Here is a 17,165-nt window from a genome sequence, read left to right as displayed (position 1 = left end):
AGACCACTCATATGGGACACTTACTGATGCTGTTTTCTGTTAGAAACATGCACATCCAAGGGATTGCGGCATGAAATTCTTTCCTCTGAATCGGTCACTTATCTGTAGAATATTTTGTATTTCCCCTGCGTCTTACGTTTAGTTCATTCAATTTCTCAAATATGTATGGCAATGTGACAGTTTGCTTAGTTCACTGCTTGAGCACACTCCGCCAACACTGATGTCCTAGATGTCATATATTCCGGGTCTGAATCCTGGCATAGGAAGTCCACCAAAAATTGTGAAATTTCCATCCCCAATAGCATTTGTCTTGATGGGAAATGTAAAAGGGGGAGGCATTGCAATATACTGTAGAGATAGCCTGCAGAGTTCTGTCATGGGTGGAGATTATAACAGAACATGGCCAAGATGTTCAAATGTTCATAAATGACCAGCATGGTCCAATAATCATAAGGCAGAACAGTTGAAACTGGAGCAGCAGCACGGCCAGGTGGACTGGGGACAGCAAGGAGTCATCATGTCAGGTAGTCCTGAGGCATGGTCCAAGGGCTCAGGTCCACCGAGAGAGAGAAAGAAAGAGAGAATTAGAGAGAGCACACTTAAATTCACACAGGACACGGAATAGGACAGGAGAAGTACTCCAGATATAACAAACTGACCCTAGCCCCCCGACACATAAAGTACTGCAGCATAAATACTGGAGGCTGAGACAGGAGGGGTCAGGAGACACTGTGGACCCATCCGAGGACACCCCCGGACAGGGCCAAACAGGAAGGATATAACCCCACCCACTTTGCCAAAGCACAGCCCCCACACCACTAGAGGGATATCTTCAACCACCAACTTACCATCCTGAGACAAGAGTATAGCCCACAAAGATATCCGCCACGGCACATCCCAATTATGAAGGAACCTACCAGGTCCAACCCCAAATTTGGGACACTGTAAAATGCTAGTAAAATGAAATGCATGCTCTTCAACTGATCGCTGCCCGCACCCACCCGCCCGACTAGCATCACTACTCTGGATGGATCTGACTGAATATGTGGACAACTACAAATACCTAGGTGTCTGGCTAGACTGTAAACTCTCCTTCCAGACTCACATTAAGCATCTCCAATCCAATGTTAAATCTACAATCGGCTTCCTATTTCGCAATAAAGCCTCCTTTACTCATGCTGCCAAACATACCCTCGTAAAACTGACTATCCTACCGATCCTCGACTTCGGCGATGTCATTTACAAAATAGCCTCCAACACTCTACTCAGCAAATTGGATGCAGTCTATCACAGTGCCATCCGTTTTGTCACCAAAGCCCCATATATTACCCACCACTGCGACCTGTATGCTCTCGTTGGCTGGCCCTCACTAAATATTCGTTGCCAAACCCATTGGTTCCAGGTCATCTAAGTCTTTGCTAGGTAAAGCTCCGCCTTATCTCAGCTTACTGGTCGCCATAGCAACACTCACCCATAGCACAAGCTCCAGCAGGAGCTTGTGCAGCAGGAGCTATATTTCACTGGTCACCCCCAAAGCCAACACCACCTTTGGCCGCATTTCCTTCCAGTTCTCTGCTGTCAATGACTGGAACAAATTGCAAAAATCACTAAAGCTCGAGACTTATATCTCCCTCACTAACTTTTAGCGTCAGCTGTCAGAGCAGCTTAACTATAGCTGCAGCTGTACACAGCCCATCCAACCAACTACCTACCTAATCCCCATATTTGTTTTAGTTTTTCTGCTTTTATGCACACCAGTATTTCCACTTGCACATCCTTATCAGCACATATCAATTTAGCATGTAAATTGCTAAATTGTAATTACTTTGCCACGATTAGCCTATTCATTGCCTTACCTCCTACTTAATTTGCACACACTGTATACAGATGTTTCTATTGTTATTGACTGTACGTTTGTTGATGCCATGTGTTACTCTGTGTTTTTGTCGCACTGCTTTGCTTTATCTTGGCCAGGTCACAGTTGTAAATGAGAACTCTTTTTAAACTGGCCTACCTAGTTAAATAAAGTGAAATAAATAAAAATTCCAATGTTACATCCATAAATAGAACATTATCATGCTCTGATCCCATATCTCCACGTAGTTTTACAAACAGGCGTGCGCACAGTGAATGTGGTTTGATGTAGTTTACAATCGAAGTTACCTGCTGCAGTTTATCTCTGAGTTCTGTGCTTAGATCTTTTGCCACCAGTTGCTCTCGGTGTATCATACAATGCGACCTTACGGCAGAAGATGGAGCCCCATCTGTGCAAAAGCCCACCATCCGATACCTTGTAGAATCTGTTGTTCTGCACATCCCCGGTGCCGATTCATTCTCGGGAGTCGTGAGACAGAACTGTGTGGGTGTGGGGGTGTCGGTGTGTGTTGGCCCTCACAGCTAACGTCCCTTTGGAGAATATAAACTGGGGAGTTTGAGTTCAGTCAGTTTCCTCTTGATTACTAGCAATGGCATAACTTCTTGGTAACAGTGTTATCTGACAAAGATAATGATGTGAGTTTCTATGCCTCTGTCTCGCCACACATTGTTTTCACCATATCAATTGTGGCCGGTAATATCAAAGTCTGCAATAGTGTGTGGTTTTATGGCATAGTGGGCCTAGACAATCAGCATGGGAATTATTTTTCCATGATCTAAGGGCACTCTATGGTTTCTTTTATATTTTAATAATTTAGATTTTTAAAGGTAACCACATTACAATGATGGGTGGGGGGGGGGGGGTTGCTGAAGAGTATTTCTGGCTTTAATAAAGCGTGGGGAAAAACTCATTCTGATAGGCTGGGCCTAGCTCCACAGTGGGTGGGCCTGGCTCTCCAGTGGGTGGGCCTGGCTCCCCAGTGGGTGGGCCTGGCTCCCCAGTGGGTGGGCCTGGCTCCCCAGTGGGTGGGCCTAGCTCCCCAGGGGGTGGGCCTAGCTCCCCAGTGGGTGGGCCTAGCTCCCCAGTGGGTGGGCCTAGCTCCCCAGGGGGTGGGCCTAGCTCCCCAGGGGGTGGGCCTAGCTCCCCAGTGGGTGGGCCTGGCTCTCCAGTGGGTGGGCCTGGCTCTCCAGTGGGTGGGCCTGGCTCCCCAGTGGGTGGGCCTGGCTCCCCAGTGGGTGGGCCTGGCTCCCCAGTGGGTGGGCCTAGCTCCCCAGGGGGTGGGCCTAGCTCCCCAGTGGGTGGGCCTAGCTCCCCAGTGGGTGGGCCTAGCTCCCCAGGGGGTGGGCCTAGCTCCCCAGGGGGTGGGCCTAGCTCCCCAGTGGGTGGGCCTGGCTCTCCAGTGGGTGGGCCTGGCTCTCCAGTGGGTGGGCCTGGCTCCCCAGTGGGTGGGCCTGGCTCCCCAGTGGGTGGGCCTGGCTCCCCAGTGGGTGGGCCTAGCTCCCCAGGGGGTGGGCCTAGCTCCCCAGTGGGTGGGCCTGGCTCCCCAGTGGGTGGGCCTGGCTCTCCAGTGGGTGGGCCTGGCTCTCCAGTGGGTGGGCCTGGCTCCCCAGTGGGTGGGCCTAGCTCCCCAGTGGGTGGGCCTAGCTCCCCAGGGGGTGGGCCTAGCTCCCCAGTGGGTGGGCCTGGCTCCCCAGTGGGTGGGCCTGGCTCCACAGTGGGTGGGCCTAGCTCCCCAGTGGGTGGGCCTAGCTCCCCAGTGGGTGGGCCTAGCTCCCCAGTGGGTGGGCCTGGCTCCCCAGTGGGTGGGCCTGGCTTCCCAGTGGGTGGGCCTGGCTCCCCAGTGGGTGGGCTTATGGCTGCACCCATGTTTGTGAAATCCATAGATTAGGGCCTAATAAATTTATTTCAACATGATTAACTCTCCAGCAACACCATTTTCAAATTCGGCAACCCCATATGGGGTCACAATCCATAGTTTGGGAAACGCTGGCTTATGGGTAATGTGAATGAGGTTTTACATGTACCTGCTGATGTATCACCATGCAGTCTACGTTGTGTCGAGCGTGGTGGAATGAAAATGCATCTCAACCAAGGAAAATGTGTGGTGGGCTGACCCCGCCAACTTTGCCCCGTTCCTTGTGCCGCAACGAGGGGTACTTGAATCATTTGGGGATTGATTTCTTATTAACGTTGGCATGTTTTCCTTTCAGGCTTGTCGATATCAAGATCACTTTTCAACTTAAAGGAATCAACCTGCAAACAGTGCGCTCACATGAGTTACCGGACTGTTATCTATTTTTTGTTACGGTAAGGTTCCTTTGTTGTGTTTAAACATGTAACCCCATCATCATGCCCATGGACGCTGCTGGTACTGTTAGACCATATTTAATCCGTTTTCAGTTGTCTCTTTCTCCAGATCACATTTGATAACCAGTGTCACAGTGGAAAGATAAAAATCTTCCTTGACATTGATGCACTGAGCAGTGCGTGCAAAAACTGGACGATTTCAGGGACTGGTAAGTATAGTTAAGTTTGAGTTATTAAGAAACCAATTTGTTCATCAGGATTAATTGTCCAGGGTAATTAAACACAGTATGTTCAAATACTTGAGGTGCCGTTAAGTAGGTGTGCATGCAAAGCAATGCACATCTCCAGATTTCTTACTCATATTATAATAATTATTTGATTTATTCCACTCGTTCCAGCATTTAAATTACTTAAGCTATTAACATGAAACCAACTTCCAAATGTGCAGACCGACCCAACTTATTTTTGATATTGTATACTTTTGTACTACAGTAATATTCAAATGAAGTCACAATACATTTCAATGGAAATAAAAGTGCCATAGACTTACACCATATATACAAAAGTAAGTGGACACCCCTTCAAATGAGTAGATTTGTATATTTCAGCCACACTCGTTGCTCGCAGGTGTATAAAATCAAGCACCCAGCCATGCAATCTCCATACACAAACATTGGCAATACAATGGCCTTATTGAAGACCTGAGTGACTTTCTGCCCTGCTAGAGCTGCCCCGGTCAACTGTAAGTGCTGTTATTGTGAAGTGGAAACATCTAGGAGCAACAACAGCTCAGCCGCGAAGTGGTAGGCCACACAAGCTCACAGTTTTGGACAGCCGAATCCTGAATACGTAGTGCAGAAAAAACATCTGTCCTCGGTTTCAACACTCAGAACCTCTGGAAGCAATGTCAGCAAAATAAATGTTAATCGGGAGCTTCATTAAATGGGTTTCCAAGATCATCATACGCAATGCCGACAAGCGTCGGCTGGAGATGTGTAAAGCCCCCATTGGACTGTGGACAGTTGAAACTGGAGCAGCAGCACGGCCAGGTGGACTCGGGACAGCTGAGAATACTTGCCCATATTCATAGTGCCAACAGTAAAGTTTGGTGGAGGAGGAATAATGGTCTGGGTGTGGTTTTTCATGGCTCGGGCTGGGCCCCTTAGTTCCAGTGAAGGGACATCATGCTACAGCATACAATTGCATTCTAGACGATTCTGCGCTTCCAACTTTGTGGAAACAGTTTTACGAAGGCCCTTTCCTGTTTCAGCATGACAATGCCCCCGTGCACAAAGCGAGGACCATACAGAAATGGTTTGCTGAGATCGGGGTGTAAGAACTTGACTGGCCTGCACAGAGCCCTGACCGTAACCCCAGTGAACGCCTTTGGGATGAATTGAAACACCAACTTCCGAGCCAGGCCTAATCACCAGTGCCCGACCTCACTAATGCTCTTGTGACTGAATGGAAGAAAGTCCTCTCAGCAAGGTTCCTTCAGTTAGTGGAAAGCCTTCCCAGAAGAGTGGAGGCTGCTATAACTACACTGAACAAAAAATGTAAAGCAACATTTAAAGTGTTGGTCCCATGTTTCATGAGCTGAAATAAAAAATCCCCGAAATGTTCCATACGAACAAAAAGCTTATTTCTCTCAAATAATCTGAACAAATTTGTTTAGTGAGCATTTCTTCTTAGCCAAGATGATTGAATTGGACTATTTCTGTCTATAATAAAGCCCCTTTTCTGTGGGAAAAAATCATTCTGATTGGCTGTGCCTATGCCTCCCATGGCCCATCCATGGCTGCACTCCTGCCCAGTCAAATGATAAATCATAGATTAGGGCATAATGGGTTAATTAAAATCCACTGATTTCCTTATATGAACTGTAACTCAGTAAAATCTTAGAAATTTTTGAATGTTGCGTTTATATTTTTTGTGAGTATACATATGTTGGCATAACATAACTCGCTAACAGTAACTATTGAACCGTTTAGCTAGATACACCAAACCAACTCTCATTTTCAGGCTATCCTAATTTCAAGTTGTTTAACTTTTATCAACTATAATTATACACATTTTCTTAAAATACACCAACCGTAAATCTTAAATTCAAGCTAGAGATATTAAACCAACTTCCTCATGTTCAGGGACTATCCTGACATCGAATTCTTAAACTTTTATCAACTATAACTATATGAAATTGCATGAATTTGCATAAAGAAACTACAAACAATAATTATTGAAAAGTTCAAGCTACAGTATAGGCACAAAACAAAATTCCACATGTTCAGGCTATCCTAACTTCAAATACTTAAATGTTTACAGCAACAAAAAACACAAATGTACATGCATTTGCATAAATAACTCATCAATAGGAACTCTTGAACTGTTTAAGCTACTGTAGAGCCAAAAACCCAACCGTCACATATTCAGGCTATCCTAAATTCAAATTCTTATATAATTTGATCAACTATAACTATGTAATTTGCGTAAATCAGCATACAATTTTTAACCAACAGTAATTGTTGAACCATTCAAGCTAGATCACATGTTCAGGCTATCCTAACTTCAAAATCGTAACTGTAACAACTATACAAATGTAACTAAATTAACATAAAATGACTCGCCAAAAGTAACTATTGATCTGTTCAAGCTAGATACACCAAAACTATTTTTACATGTTCAGGCTATCATAAATTCTAAATCTTCAAAAGATTTCAACAACTATACAAATTGTAATACTTTAGTTCATTTATTTTATGCAAGTGTAACTTGTCTTCCGTTCAAGCTAGAGACACCAAACCACCTTTCACATGTTCATTGCATAAATTAGCTTACAATTTCCCACCAACAGTAAGTATTGATCTTTTCAATCTAGAGATCCTAAACCAATTTCCTCATGTTTAGGCTATCCTAACATCCAATTCTTAGACTTTTATCTACTATAACTACATGAAATGGCGTACATTTGAATAAAAAAACTACAAATAGTCATTATTGAACCATTCAAGCTGTACGCACCAAACATACTTCCACATGTTCAGACTATCCTAACTTCAAATTTGTAAAAACTATACTATACAAATTCTCTTAAACCATTTAAGTTAGAGATACTAAACCAACTTCCTCATGTTCAGAGTATCCTAACTTCAAATTTAACCTACTTTAAATAAAAAATGTACATACATTTGCATAAATAACTTACCAACAGTAACTCCTGATCCGTTCAAGTTTTTGCCACCAAACCAACCTTTACATGTTCAGACTGTCCTAACCTCAAATTCCTACTTTGAACAACTTCACCTGTACACATTTGCATAAATTATAATAAATGTATAACCCACCAACAGTAACTCTTGACACGTTCAAGCTAGAGACATCAGCTAATCCTAACTTCAAATTCCCAAAAACGAATCAACTGTAATTATATACATTTGCATAAAATTACCAACCCACAGTAACTCTTGAACCGTTCAAGATAGAGAAACCAAACCAAATTTCTCATGTTCAAGCTATCCTAACTTTAAACTTTAAACTTTTAGCAACTATAATTGCATAAATAAATCAAATGTATACCTAAAGGTGTCCTAAAATTCTAAATCAAATAGTTAAATGATCCATCGTATGATTATCTTAAAACAATTCCATATGTTAGCTTGTTAACCCCCCACCCAACAGCTTAGACTTTTAGAGGCTAATAGCATACACTTACTCACTGACAGTAACTCTTGAACTGTTCAAGATTGAGACACCAAACCAACTTTCACAAGTTCAGGCTATCCTAACTTCACACTTTTTGTAAAACTTTTGTCAACTATAACACCAAACCAACTTCCACATTTTAAGACTATTCAATCAATCAATCCATCACAAGCTAGCATGCACACCATATTTTCTTCAGGGAATGTACTTTTCTAGTTTAGCCTGCCTTACTAGCTTTTGCTAGTAGAGGACAGTTGGTAAGTTGCTCTAGAGTGTTTGCTAAATGACTGTAAAATGTACTTTTGTGTATAATTTGACTTTTGTACTCTATTTGAACAAAGTCTTGTAGAATTCCAAATCCAACCATAATGTTTCTTCTCTATACAACCAGCACTGAAGACTCCCAATGTTCACACTGTGACACTGTCAAAAGCCTCAAAGCCTTGGAAGCATGGGGAGAGTTTTGTAACCCAATTATGTAACCCATGTGTCTTTATCTGTTTCAGCTCAGAAGAACACACACTACCTTCTGGTGTTTGATGGCTTTGTCATACTGGTTTGCCTGACCTCGGCCGTGCTATGCACACGCTCCATCGTTCTGGCAGTCAAATTACTGCAGGTCAGTTAATGATACATCATGGAAGTTTAGTTGCTAATTGTATACATCACATTTCGGCTTGAAAGGTCAATGTTGGCTGTATGGTTAATACACATGTATGATGTGAATTTCTTGTCTCATAAAACCCAACTCGTGTTTTAGCTAAAACAATATACTCTTTGCTCATGGGTGCGACGTCATTTCTGGACAATATTTATCTCCATTTAGAGGGATCCCTTTTGGCTCAAGCCAAGTTGTAGGTGTTCTGGAGCTTGACCCCTCACTGGCCAATAAGAATGTGCTCCATGGCTAAATATGTGGTTGCTTCAAGTTGAGTATTTACAGTCTTTTATGTATTGTGTTGTAATCAACTCCAATTACAATATTCCATTATGGCCTAGTTTGTTAAATAGCCTACAGAAACAAAATAACTAAATATATGTAGGCCAGTCCTATCTTCGCTTAATGTGTTGAACATGTTTGCAGTCCACATTGTAAGAAGCCTAATTGCATGGATTCAATATGAAAATATATAGCTAAACCGAGCATTCACACTGATATACTGTAGGTGCTAGGCCTACTGTAAATTGCATTATGGCTGAGCCATGGACATGCCAAACATTGTCAATAAGCAAGATTAAATTCACTATTGATAAGGCTTCAAGATTGAATGATTCTGCTCAAAATGAAACTTGTTTTAAGTGGGCTATGTCTGAATACAGTTACATGCCCCATAAACAACCTTCATTTTTATTGAATATCCCTAACTTACAATATACTTGCAACTACACCACATCAGTCATCCAACAGATTCCCATTCAGAGAAACACACAGAAGCATCCAGGGTCAATGCCCTGCTCAAGGGCACGTTGACATATCTCCCACCAGGCCAAAAAACGTGAACCCGAACCCTCTAAGATCCCCCCACAGTCTCCCTATAGCTGTTCCTCAACCATCCGAGACCACTCCTACAGTCCCCCCACCCAAACAAATAAGAAAAAAAATACAATTAATTACATTCCCCACCCCCGAGAAACCCTCAATGCACCAACAACTAAGAAAATGAACTAAAGAAAAAGAAAAAAAAGAAAAAGACAAGAAACAGCAAACAACAGCGCAAAAAAAACAAAGGACATCAAGGACAACTAAAATCATAACAGCAATGCCAACTGTATATGTTGGAGTGCATGTCTGGCACTATTACGTGTGTGTGTGTATTTGAATGAGTGTGTGTGTATATGCATGTGTACAAAGACCTGCACGGCATCAGCCTCATCTTTGACCATCATTCTATCTCCCATACAGCATTTCCACTCCCACTTATCTCCAATTACACATCCCAACCCTCAGCTTCCCTTGGCCCATTTAAATTTTTACCTTTATTTTACTAGTCCAACGCTCTAACCACTAGGCTACCCTGCCGCCCCATCCCACCCATCTCTGCTGGTCACCCTCTATGGATTTCTATGCAACAGATATCTTTCATCTATACTGTGATGTTTAACGTGCAATTCCAATCTATCTAATAGAATAGAATCCACAGATAACCACTTTTACTAAGAGTATTAGTAATTGACTGACCCGGTCTCTCCAGATCTCCTAACAGTACTATTTCTAGGGTCAATTTTAGAGGGTCAATTTTAGGGTCATTTTCAGCCATTCCAGAACCTGAGACCAGAAACAGGCTACAGGCAGGAAATCTAGAATAATTTTAGCTGAAAAGCACTTGAATCTTGCGTAGTTTTATATATCAACTCATACACCATGTACCATGGAATCGGTACATTAAAAATCTCTTCAACTATTTTGCAACCTGTATGGCACAGTTGTCAACATGCTGGTCCTCAAATGAAACTGGTATACTTTCCTATTTATGCCATTTTTGATCCTGTTTTGATCCTTTATATTGGGCAGACAGACGAGTTCCCTACCTCTTCCAATTTGCAATATAATTTAAGAACAAAATACCCTTTTCAAACATCTTTCCCATAAATACAGGTATTTTATCAACCAGCACATTTGAGTTTAGCCGTAATATTTGTTCTATCTTTTCAGGGGGATGAAATTGAAATTGTAGCCAGCTCTGCAAAGCTTGTTTGAAAAAGAGATACTTTGAAAACGTATCATTTTCAATTAATATAAAATGAGACATGGCAATCTGCACTAAAGCAAAAAGACCATTTTTAAAACTATGGATGTAGTAATCTACTTGAGAACTATTTAGGGTTCAAGTAAAACTTTTGAATATATTACGCTTTTAGAGGATTGGTGGTTCATGTCTAATAATCTCAACCCACCCAATTCATTTTATTTGTATTGATTGTCTGGTTTAGCGTCCCAGATAAAGCTAAATTTGTTTTGCTCATACGATTTAAAAAATGAATCCGGGATAGGCAGCACCATAAGTAAATGAGTAAACTGAGATATGACTAAGGAGTTAATCAGGGCAATATTCCATAAATAGACAGGCATTTTTTTTTATTTTACCAGGCAAGTCAGTTAAGAACAAATTCTTATTGTCAATGATGTCCTAGGAACAGTGGGGTAACTGCCTGTTCAGGGGCAGAACAACATATTTGTACCTTGTCAGCTCGGGGGTTTGAACTTGCAGCCTTCCGGTTACTCGTCCAACGCTCTAACCACTAGGCTAACCTAGTTTTACCTCCATGGTTGCAGGATCTTGTCAATTTTTACAAGATTTCTATTGAAATTCATTGTGGAGAGCTTATTTATATATTTTGAGATATGAATACCAAGTAGGTCACCATCAGCACTTTTTATAGGTAAACTGCAGGGTAATGTAAAAGTTTTATTTTTTATAGATCCAATACGTAACATTGTACACTAATCATAATTAGGTTTTAGACCAGATAGTACAAAAAAGTAATCTAGATCTTCAATGAGACGTTGCAGGGATCTAGCTTGCGGACTTAATATAAAACTTGAGTCATCGGCATACATGGACACCTTTGTTTTTAAGCATTGGAATTTTAATCCTCTGATGTTGTTATTGGATCTGATTTTAATAGCTAGCATTTCGATGGCCATAGTGAAAAGATATGGTGACAGTGGACACCATTGTTTAACTCCTCTTGACAATTCAAACTCTGAGAAGTAGCCGTTATTTACTATTTTACACCTGGGGTTGATATACATTATTTTAACTCATTTTATAAGAGAATCACGGAAATTTAAAAAAATCCAGGCATTTATAAATAAAATCCAGTCTTAACCAAAAGCCTGCTATAATCTGCTATAAATGCCTGGCACTTTTAGATGTTTCATGATGTTCTATTATTTCTATTAGTTGTCATATATTAACTCCAATGTATTGTCCATGTAAAAAACCTGTCTGATCAGGATGAACAATACCTGGTAAAACCCTTTTAATTCTGAGTGCTATGCATTTCACTAGTATTTCTGCATCACAACATTGAAGTGTAAAGGGCCTCCAGTTTTTTAGATAGACTAGAACTTTATATTTGCCATCTGGGTCTTGTTTTAATAATGGAGAAATCAGAACTTCCTGCTGAGTACCTTACAGACTACCATTTCTATAGGAGTAGTTAAAACAATCTAACAATGGAGCTTGAAGTATATTAATAAAGACTTGATATACCTCTACCGGTATGCCATCAAGCCCTAGGGATTTTCCAGACTGAAAGGATTTAATAGCCTCAAAGTTCTTCCTCTGTAATATGTCTTTGCAGTGATCTTTGTGTACATCGGTTAACTTCTTAAGGTATGGGGGCAGCATTTTCACTTTTGGATAAATAGCATGCCCAATTTCAACTTCCTGCTACTCATGCCAAGAATATAAGATATGCATATTATTAGTAGATTTGGATAGAAACCACTCTGAAGTTTCTAAAACTGTTTGAATCATGTCTTTGAGTATAACAGAACTTATGTAGCAGGCAAAACCCTGAGGACTAACCGTTCAAAAAATACTTTTTTAAGGTCTCGGTCTGTTCAGTGAGTTCTCATTGGGAAACGATATTTCTTAGGACTTGTTTGCAGTTCCTACCGCTTCCACTGGATGTCACCAGTCTTTGGAATTTGGTTGAGATAATTCCTTTGTGCAATGAAGAAGTACGGCCATCTAGGAAATGGGTGAAACTGTTGAGAGCGGTTTGTTGTCTTCCTGTATTGAACAGAGATAGACCTGTCTTCAATTTGATCGATTATTAACGTTTAAAAATACCTAAAGTTGTATTACAAAGTAGTAGTAGGTCAGCGTTATGTCGGACCAAAACTTTAAAGGTTATATTACAGGTTAAAGAAACATTTCAAACTAAGTACAGAATCAATCATTACGATGTTTTTAACATATAGATCCAATAAAGTTCCAACTGGAGTATTCCTTTGTGTCTTGGTGAACCATGAAACGCAAGTGGATACCATGAGGAATGCACATGATCAGAAAATGGCTGACTGCCAGTCACCTGATAGATTCTGCTCTCATTCAGTCCCACAACACAGTAGACGTCTCATTCAAAATTCTATAGACTGTTGACATCTAGTGGAAGCCCTAGTAAGTGCAACATCATTAATATCTCAAGGGAATTTCAATGGGAACCTTGGTGAATACATACCAAGCTCAGATTTCTCACTTCCTGTTTTGATTTCTCCTCAGGATTTTGCCTGCCATATGAGTTCTGTTATACTCACAGACATCATTCAAACAGTTTTAGAAACTTTAGTGTTTTCTCTCCAATACTAATAAAATATGCATATATAATAATTGAGACTGAGGAGCAGGTGGTTTACTTTTGGTGACTTATTCATCCAAGCTACTCAATACTATTATTGAATACTATTATTTATATTATTTGGAAAGAATTCCGAGATTCTGCAAATTATTTTTGTTAGCGTTCCTGTATTGGAGATTCAGGAAGAATTTTGTACATTTTTCTCCATATTCCATTCAGTTTGCTTTATTTTTGTAATAGATTACATTAGATCATTCTTGAATAAGTTCCTCAAGTTCTATTTGATTTTCCTCTAACTTATTTTTCATCTCTGTAGTATAATTTTTATTACTATCTACCTTTACTATTTGTTCATGTATTTCCCTTGATAGTCTTGTCTCTTGAGCCAGAAACTGCTTTTTTATTATTGATCAATATTGAATTAAATGAACTCTGAAGGTACATTTAAAGGTATCCCGAACAACAAGGGTATTTGCTGAACCTATATTATACTGGAATAATTCAGTTAAATTATTTTGTCATAGTTAAAAATAAGTTGTCCTCCTGTAAACTTTGATTACATTTCCAATGTCCATGTGGAAATTCTAAGAGTTATGTGAAGGCCAAATAGATGATGATCCGATCCCATTCTGTCTCATTTTAAAACTTAACATTTTTTGATGAAAGAGACAAAGTAGTCAAGATGACTAGCTTGATTAAGTCTACTCCATGTGTATCTCACTAGGTCGGGGGGTTTTTAGTCTCCAAATATCCACTATTTCTAACATGTCTATAAAATTTGTGAATTCCTTAAGGGCACAGTGATAGTTTGTAGAGTGACTTCCTTTAATGTCGTTTAATAGACAAAACTCCATAATCAAAAATACAAGAAAAAAAATAAAAGTGGGTTTAAGAACCTGTTGCGCGCCAATACATAATATACAAATATACAAACAAACAGTCTCTGACAAGGACATGAGGGGAAACAGAGGGTTAAATACCTGGAACCAGGTATGTAGGAAGACAAGAAAAAACCAATGGAAAATTAAAAATGGATCAATGATGGCTAGAAGACCGGTGACGTTGACCGCAGAGAACCGCCCAAACAAGGAGAGGCATTGACTTCGGCAGAAGTTGTGACAGACCACCCCCCAACACGCGGCTCCAGCAGCGCGTCGACACCGGCCTGGGGGAAATCCCGGAGGACGATGCGCAGGGCGGTCCTCAGGACTTTAAATGGCCCCACAAACCGCGGACCCATCGGAGCCTCACTGCGGTGACGGTCTGCACCAACTCTCTGGCGCAGTATGGCGCGCTGATGCAGGGATTCGGAGACATATGTCTCCATAGCCATCGTCTCCGCTGGCGACAGGGAATACACGTAAGTACTGGGAAGTGCAGCGTCTACCAGGAGATGTATCTCACAATCCCCCCGTCGATGGGGTGTTAATTGAGTCGCCTTCTTTTTACAGAAGGCGAGTGCCAAATCGACATTTTCTGGGGGAATGCGCACGGTGAAGACCTGGTCTGGACTCTCCACCATACTAGCACCAATGGAAACCTCTAAACACCTACCTGAGCACTCTCGCTACCACCCCGTGAGAGCCTGTGGCAAAGAAAATGTAGGGTTATGACAAACTAACCAGGGGAAACCCAGCACCATGGGAAACGCAAGAGAGTCAACAAGGAAAAGACACAAATTTTCCATGTGACCCCTCTGCGTCACCATGCCCAAAGGATCGGTGGCCACCCTGATAACTTCTTACGGCTGAGATCCCGTTAAAGGGATCGATATGACAACAGCCAGTGGAAGTGCAGGGTGCCAAATTCAAACAACAAAAAACTCATAATTAAAATTTCTCAAATATTCAAGTATTTTACACCATTTTAAAGATACAGTTGTTGTTAATCCCACCACAGTGTCTGATTTCAAAAGGGCTTCAAAAGCACACTATCTGATTTATGTTAGGTCAGTAACTAGTCACAGAAAAACACAGCCATTTTTCCAGCCAAAGAGAGGAGTCACAAAAAGCGGAAATATAGATAAAAATGAATCCCTAGCCTTTGATGATCTTCATCAGATGACACTCATAGGACTTCATGTGACACAGTACATGTATGTTTTGTTCGATAAAGTTCAGATTTATATCCAAAAATATCAGTTTACATTGGCGTGTTATGTTCAGTAATGTTTTGCTTCTAAAACATCCAGTGATTTTGCAGAGAGCCACATCAATTTACAGAAATACTCATCGTAAATGTTGATTAAAATACAAGTGTTATGCATGGAACTTTAGATAAACTTCTCCTTTAATGCATCCGCTGTGTCAGATTTCAAAAAAGCTTTACCGAAAAAGCACATCATGCTATAATCTGAGTAAAGCGCTCAGGGACCAAAACAAGCCATACAGATATCCGCCATGTTGTGGAGTCAACAGATGTCAGAAATAGCATTAAAATGTTCACTTACCTTTGATCTTCATCAGAATGCACTCCCAGGAATCTCAGTTCCACAATAAATGTTTGTTTTGTTCGACAAATCCATAATTTATGTCCAAATACCTCCTTATTGTTCGCGTCTTTAGTTCACAAAAGCAAATTCACTACGCGCAGGCCAGACAAAGTCAAGAAATTCCATTACAGTTCATAGAAACATGTCAAACGATGTATAGAATCAATCTTTAGGATGTTTTAAACTGTCTAGGACTGGAACCCCGTTCCCCTAGCGGAATCCCCCCCCTCCCCCCCCCCACAACAGCCAGTGAAAGTGCAGGGCGCCAAATTCAAAACCACAAAAATCTCATAATTTAAATTCCTCAAGCATACAAGTATTTTACACCATTTAAAATATAAGATTCTCGGTAATCCAGCCACAGTGTCTGATTTCAAAAAGGATTTACAGCGAAAGCACCACAAACGATTATGTTAGGTCACTAAGCCACAGAATAAAACAGCCATTTTTTCAGCCAAAGAGAGGAGTCACAAAAAGCAGAACTAGAGATAAAATTAATCACTAACCTTTGATGATCTTCATCAGATGACACTCATAGGACTTCATGTTACACAATACATGTATGTTTTGTTTGATAAAGTTCATATAAAAAAATCTGAGTTTACTTTGGCGCGTTACGTTCAGTAGTTCTACAACATGCAGTGATTGTGCAGAGAGCCACATCAATTACCAGAAATACTCATAATAAACATTGATAAAGATATGATTATTATACATGGAACTTTAGATAAACTTCTCCTTAATGCAACCGCAGTGTCAGATTTCAAAAGAACTTTACGGAGAAAGCAAACCATGCAATAATCTGAGTACAGCCTTCAGACAACAAAGCAGCCAAAAAGATTACCGCCATATTGGGTAGTAAACATTACTTAGTAATAGCATTTTAAATATTCACTTACCTTTGATCTTCATCAGACTGCACTCCCAGGAATCCCAGTTCCACCATAAATGTTTGATTTGTTCGATAATGTCCATCAGTTATGTCCAAATATCTTCTTTTGTTAAGGCGTTTGGTAAACAAATCCAAAAGCCCATTCAGGTCGCGCCAAACATTGGACGAAAAGTTCAAAAAGTTCCGTTACAGCCCGTAGAAACATGCCAAACTAAGTATGGAATCAATCTTTAGGATGTTTTTAACATAAAATGAATTAACATTAATTAATTAATGTCCCAAAAGGACAATTCCATTGTCTGTTCAAATGAAGTGGAACCTTTCACGTGAGCGCGCCAGACCGAGGCTGTGGCACTCTGCCAGACCACTCAAAACAAAAGCCCCTCCTTTATAGTAGAATCCTCAAAACAGGTTCTAAATACTGTTGACATCTAGTGGACGGCTTGGGAAGTGAAACATAACTAATATGACTCTGTATCTTCAATGGGGGCTGAGTTGAAAAACTACAAATCTCAGATTTCCCACTTCCTGTTGTATTTTTTCTCAGGTTTTTGCCTGCCATATGAGTTATGTTATACTCACAGACATCA

At 40.8% G+C, this 17,165-nt stretch overlaps 1 protein-coding gene across 3 annotated transcripts in view; it reads left to right on the top strand.

Moving 5' to 3' along the window:
• The window catches only part of mcoln2 (mucolipin TRP cation channel 2), a 73,184-nt gene that overhangs the window by 13,262 nt on the left and 42,757 nt on the right, over nucleotides 1-17,165 (top strand). For 2 of the 3 annotated variants that reach the window (XM_064990563.1, XM_064990562.1), the window contains exons 6-8: nucleotides 4,087-4,183; nucleotides 4,293-4,392; nucleotides 8,389-8,501. In XM_064990563.1, coding sequence (XP_064846635.1) covers nucleotides 4,087-4,183; nucleotides 4,293-4,392; nucleotides 8,389-8,501 — 310 coding nt within the window. Of the gene's footprint in view, nucleotides 1-4,086; nucleotides 4,184-4,276; nucleotides 4,393-8,388; nucleotides 8,502-17,165 lie in introns of all 3 variants that reach the window. The other variant, XM_064990564.1, reaches the window with a different exon arrangement.

Source organism: Oncorhynchus masou, chromosome 16, assembly GCF_036934945.1.
Source record: "Oncorhynchus masou masou isolate Uvic2021 chromosome 16, UVic_Omas_1.1, whole genome shotgun sequence".
Classification (NCBI taxonomy): Eukaryota; Metazoa; Chordata; class Actinopteri; order Salmoniformes; family Salmonidae; genus Oncorhynchus; species Oncorhynchus masou.
The sequence above is the reverse complement of the archived record's forward strand: the minus strand, read 5'-3'. Positions and strand labels throughout refer to the sequence as shown.